The sequence below is a fragment of the Physcomitrium patens genome, chromosome 20 (assembly GCF_059467195.1).
Source record: "Physcomitrium patens ecotype Gransden chromosome 20, ASM5946719v1, whole genome shotgun sequence".
NCBI lineage: Eukaryota > Viridiplantae > Streptophyta > Bryopsida > Funariales > Funariaceae > Physcomitrium > Physcomitrium patens.
In genome coordinates this window covers 16,369,623-16,375,763 of record NC_143429.1, presented here as the reverse complement: position 1 = coordinate 16,375,763, position 6,141 = coordinate 16,369,623, and the positions used below count along the sequence as shown (strand labels likewise).

General features: G+C 44.6%; 1 protein-coding gene across 1 annotated transcript; it reads right to left on the bottom strand.

The window, feature by feature from the left end:
* Positions 1 to 358: 358 nt before the first annotated feature.
* On the bottom strand, positions 359 to 3,980 carry LOC112272978 (glutamine synthetase, chloroplastic). The gene is made up of 5 exons (XM_024501233.2): positions 3,802 to 3,980; positions 2,823 to 2,912; positions 1,746 to 1,921; positions 929 to 1,626; positions 359 to 786 (listed from the first exon to the last, which is right to left on the bottom strand). The coding sequence occupies exons 1-5, from the start codon at positions 3,931 to 3,933 to the stop codon at positions 602 to 604; spliced, it is 1,281 nt and encodes a 426-aa protein (XP_024357001.1). The 5' UTR covers positions 3,934 to 3,980; the 3' UTR covers positions 359 to 601.
* Between the last annotated feature and the right edge of the window lie 2,161 nt (positions 3,981 to 6,141).

Here is a 6,141-nt window from a genome sequence, read left to right as displayed (position 1 = left end):
GATACAGCATTCAGTTGACCCTTTTCTAGTCCCCGTTCCGTATCTCCACACTTTCATTAAGCACACAATTTGACATGCCGTTGTTAACAATCTACTCTACCAGTCTGCTCGCACACCCTACACTTTCGAGTCCATTTCTTCATACTCCGGTCATGCACAGTCTTCCTCCCATCTCTACCTCCCACTTTCCGTCAAAAGTACCGCGCAAATGGGTGCTGGCCCGGCAGACTAAGAACTCTAATCCAGATGCGACCATGCTTTCTTTTCCCACCAACAAGCCATCCCTCCAACATTCCCGATATCAACCACCTCCACTTCCCTCATACAAGTCACTCTTGCACTACGCATACCCCATCGATGCAGAAACAAACATACAATACACAGTTGCATTCTGAGATGGATCATGTCCTGACAGGAGACGTAGTTCAAGTACATGTCTCCAGGGCACTTGCAATAGAACCTGCCCCATTACTCGTCCACATCTGTGCTGCACCATTTCACTAAGGTCCACACCAAATGCGAGCCTCCTACTCTAAACCCTCGCAAAGGTGTGAAAACTGATCCCTGCTGCTCAACTGTCGCCCCAAACCTATCTACATACCTAGTTCTTCAAAGTCGTTTGGATAAGCATGCGGGCCACTACGTAAGGGTCCACGTTCGCCGCTGGCCTACGGTCTTCCAAGTAACCTTTGCCCTCCAGGGACACTCCAAGCGGAATACGGATCGACGCACCTCTGTCCGCAACTCCCGACTTGAATGTGTTGATGTTGGCGGTCTCGTGCTTGCCTGCGTCAGAGTACACATACCACACTCCCATCAGAGAACGCCCCTCACTCCACTCGCACCTTGCGTAGTTCACAATAACGACAACCTTCTCTACCAGATGATACTTCACCAGCGTCGCGTACAACACCTATTGTCAAATTACCTGTCAGACGACGCTCATTGCCCAACCCGTATGAGGAGATGTGCTCCGCGTGCTTCTTGGACAGCTTCTCAATGGCCGCGTGGATGGCCTTGATACCGCCGTCCACCCTCATCGACTTCGTCGAGTAGTTGGTGTGAGCTCCAGCACCGTTCCAGTCTCCTTCCATGGGCTTGGGCTCGAAAGTGCAAGTAATGCCAAAGTCCTCACCCAAGCGGTGAAGCAGCCAACGCGCGACCATGACGTGGTCACCCACCTCCAGAGGTCCAGCGGGGCCGATCTGGAACTCCCACTGTCCCGGCATCACCTCGGCATTAATACCACTGATCTTCAGCCCGGCCTTGATGCACGCATCCATGTGCGCCTCCACCAGAGGTCGCCCGTAAACCGCCTCAAGACCCACTCCACAGTAAAAGGGCCCTTGTGGGTGTGGGAAACCTCCCTCTGGCCACCCGTACACCTTCGCGGCCTTGTTGAACATGGTGTACTCCTGCTCAAATCCGAACAGTGTCTCCTCTGCCAGCACATCCGGGGTCAATAGTTCCTCGATCTTGCGCCGGGTGTTGGTTTCATGGGGTGTGCTGTCGGGGTTCAACACCTCGCACAGAACCAGCACGTGGTTGTCCCCGCGGATGGGGTCGGGGCAGCTGAACACGGGGTTCAGAATGCAGTCGGAGAATCGCCCTTCTGCTTGCCCAGTGCTGCACGACGCGCACACACACTAATGTCAGCATTGCACTCTACACAACAAGAAAGCCGAACATCACCGAATCTCCCTACCCATTGCGACGTTGTCAGATTGGGAGGAGCTTTCCGTTACCTAGAACCATCGAAAGACCACTTGGGGAAGTCCAAAGATCCGGCCTTGATGGGCTCCTGGATCACCTTGGTCTTGGATCGCATTTCGTTAAAGCGGATCCCTTTCTGACCCTCCTGTCCATCCATCCAGATGTACTCTGCCTTCTGTGCCAAGGCCATGATCTTGAACACTCCTCCCTGCACGGCAATTTTCAAGTGCGACCACTCTATCACTGCGCTAAAACCCACGTGATAAGAGATATCACAGTAGATGTATGGGCCCAAATCACCAGATCGAAATAAAAATTCAAGAGAGATTTGGGATACACGAAACTTTGCATCCTTACATGTATATTCAAATGCAACCACTAGTGCAACACACCACCGCAATTGAAATGACTGCCTTGTAACTTATCGCTCAGCCCTATCAACTTTCTTTATTTTTTTTCAGATCAATCAAACGATTGAGTAGAAAAGGGTCATCACTGCGATAGTCGAGGCTAACCAGCATCGCGTTCCGGACGCTGAAGAATAGACCCTGATCATAATGCTAAGTAAACTAAAGTGCTCACACCTATCATAGCGATATGCGATGCCCAACCACCACATATAAGATTTTACTTTAAAGGGTCATCAGAATTGTTCACAGAATAGTGATTACAAATCATCTGTCCTAATCAATCGCCACATCAAGTAGATCCGAATGCAATTCGACGATGCCGAGACATGCCGCTCTAACTGATGTACAATTTCAACCTCCCTTGGAGCCGATAATATTATCTTTGACAACATCGAGAGTAAGATAAAATCATGCGATACAATAGTACACCTACTACTACGACAAAATTCCAATCAGAAAACAAAACGATTGCATCTGTCCAGGAGTACGGACATTAATCCGATAGATCAGGTGGAAACGTGGCAGGAATTATTAAATTAAACTCAGATGGCATTAGTTTCACCGAAGAATCTCTAATAAATTCAAAATTGAATCATCTAACAATCATGACCATCCTGTGAGATATGCAGTTAAAATAAGAATTGTATGAATTGGTAAACGCGAATAGATAAGGGATTGTACACGGAAAACCCCTCTTACCTGTCGAGCGGAGACGCTCCTCTCAGCGGAGATAATGCCACGGAGTTCATTCTTGCAGCTGAGAGAACCGGAAACTTTAATACCAGATACCTGTCAAGTAAACCAAGATATCAATGTTGAGGTCTGCGTGCTGGGAGGTAAACAAGATGACGGGTATACATCACATGACAGACAACCAACACACCACGACTCAAAAAAGTGTGGAACTACTTCCCCTATGGAATGCCGATGTGATTCCGAAAAGCATAGCACGCTATTGAACAAACGAACCATCTATCTTACGGACGTCAAGAACAGAAAGACACATTGCACCGCACCGTCGACCAGCGACAGTACTCAATCACGCGCCGACTCCGGCTATTCAATGTGTAAGCACTTCAGGAGCTTACAAGCTACCTACAGCGAGACATCCGAGACTCAGACGTTCACAATTTGAACCATAATACACACAACGATTAAGTTGATGGCAAGTTGGTCAGATACCCTTCACCGTCCACTCGACTAGAGCCAATCATGCTCCTGTATGTTTCAGAGCTGCTCGTTGAAAGCACGACGGAACGATAAACAGACACGACAGGTAATTGTGGATGTCTTAGAAGTGTATCCTAGAACAAGCATTACCTACAGTCCATCTACAAGATTCCCTCATTCTAACTAAAGAACAAACCGAGCAACAGGAAAACCATCAGACTCCGCAGCATCAACATCCCGATAAAACTCGTCCCAAACATAACCCACGCCCAATGTACCTTCCCATACTACAACCGTGACACCCCCCACATCCACCACAAAAAAATCACCTCCAATAACACGCAATCCCAGAAGAAAAGAAAAAAACAATCCTGTGGCACAAAATCCCAGAAATAAACACTCCCATTGCACATCCACACAATCCAAAACCGACACAGACCGCAAACTCCACATCACGACAACAATCACAAGTGAAGACACCACCTATACAAGCGAGCCTTGATCTCACCTGTCCGGCTGAGAGCGGAAGCGTCTTGAGAGAGGAGCTGCATCGCCTCTGGTCAGCTTGACCAACGCTGGCGCCGACCGAGAGAGACGCAGACACGGCGACATTCGCAGCGGAGATGGAAGCGACCGCCATGTTGATGCAATCACACAATGCAATCCGGAGGGAGGGAGGGAAGGGAAGAATGCGAAATGAAACTTGCGAGGGAAGGGGAGGGAGTAAGGGAGGAGGGTGTCACAGCCACGGGGCTGGAGGCGCCAACAGATAAAACACGCTCGGATCGGACCCTCCGATTCGGGGAGGGCAATGGACGGCCCCGATGATCCACTCTATCGGATCGCTGGAGTCGTCGTCGTGCCCTGGCTTCTCGTGTGGATGAGACGCTGGCCTCTCAGTGGCCGAGGCTGCTCTAAGGAGTCAACCGTGGTTTGCTCCCGCGCCGGGCCGGACTTGGCCTTCCTCCCTGGCCCGGCTTTGGTTTTTTTGCGCTTTTTATGAACAAGTTCCTTTAAATAATCCACAAGCTGTTGAGTTTGTGAGATTCTGCTATTAATAGGTTGAATATCTTTTTATGACCCGTTCGTGTTGTTCGAGTTGCGTTGTTTAATATGCGGATTTCTGGCTTCTGTTTGTAGATTGCCGTGGACTTGATTGTTGTGCTTTCATTCTCTGTGTGTGTGTGTGTCTGTAGAGATGTGATTTTGCAGATAAGATTTTTCTGTTTCAATTTTGCAATGTAAATGAAAACATACGTATCTATTATATTGGACAGTTGGACCTAACATAAAGAGACAAAGAAGACTTCTGATTGGTTGTGGAGAAAACACATGAAACTCAGAGAGCGCATGGAATGCAAAGTAGTTGGGACCCTTATAATTTTCAATAACCTCTTCTTTGCCCGCAAGAACTACAGGTAGCAAAAGGCCTATTCTCTTCCTCTTGGACTTTAGAAGCTAACGATGAAGCTCGAATCAAGTGGAATTATTCTGTTTGCCTGCATTGTTAATCCATGAAGTGCTATTATTGCCAATGGCATTTGTCTTTGTCAGACTTATTCCACAAATTTTGGTGGACACGTTTGAGTGTAAGATACTTTTTTCAAGAGACACATAGTCTGCATGTTAAACAACGCAACTCGAACAACACGAACGGTCTAGTCCAAGTTTTGCAAATGTAGAGGATAAACATAGATCATATATGTGGAAGATAAATATGGCTCAGGAATGTGGAGAATATAGAGGCTTTATGTTCATTGTGATTGACTTTTTTTTAGAAAAGAATACGTGTGGAGATGTTTGTACATTAATTTTATATTCTGCATTTTTTTTTTTTTTTTTTTTTTGTGTGTATGAAAGGAGGTCAATCCAATACGTACATGTGGTGTGGAGAAATGAATATGGCAGCGGTGTCCATACATTTTTTTCAAGAAGGTTGGAGCTTCTAAGTAGAGTATATCATTAAAGTCAGAAAGATGTGAATATTATTTTGTGTATAGAAAAACTATGGATGTAATTTTTGCAAATTTTGATTTTTATTAGTCTAGATCTGCCACGTCATAGCAAATAGCTTGCTGCATGCAGAGTATAATTTCATGTCCATTGTCTTGAAAGATGCAGTGGACACATTTACCATAGTTAATAATTCACCCCACATCATGGTTGTACATTCGATTGGGAGGTGAGTGGTGTGTTGCTATAAGTAGGATTGTAGTTTGTTTCAAGAGCGACCAGATTTATGTAGAAACGTAAAAGTAAGGGTTGCAAAGCCAAAGATCCAATATTTGAAGGATAATGAGGATCAAAACTATAGTGGTAACAATGAACACTTGTGTGTAATTGAATAAGATAGCATTTAAGATGTCAATTCTTAATTCTCTCTAAACAAAATGATGGATGTGATTTTAAATGTTTTCTATAAGGTTTTTCTTTTTTCTCTTATTTTTCTTTTTTAAACATAAATAGATTTTTATAATAATTTATTGTCAATATTAGTGTATTTTGGCAAGGTAGACAATTGAAATCGACATCATTTTTTACGAGTAAAATTTGACAAAGCTAAAGCTCATAAGTCAATTTGAAGGCTTTCCATCTATTATAATTTATTTGTCAATTTTTGAGAAGAATGTTTAAGAAAATATTTGCAACTACAAAAACACTAAAAAACATTGTATAGTAATTTTGAATTTTGCCTTCTTTATCTATTCTTATTTCTTTTTCTTTTTCATTTTCTTTTTTGTATGTATGAAAAGAGGTGGATTTAGTATAAACATAATAAATCATTATTGTTGTTTGTAGAAGTGGGTATGGCAGAGATGTCTATAGATTTCCTTTGATAGTTTAGTTG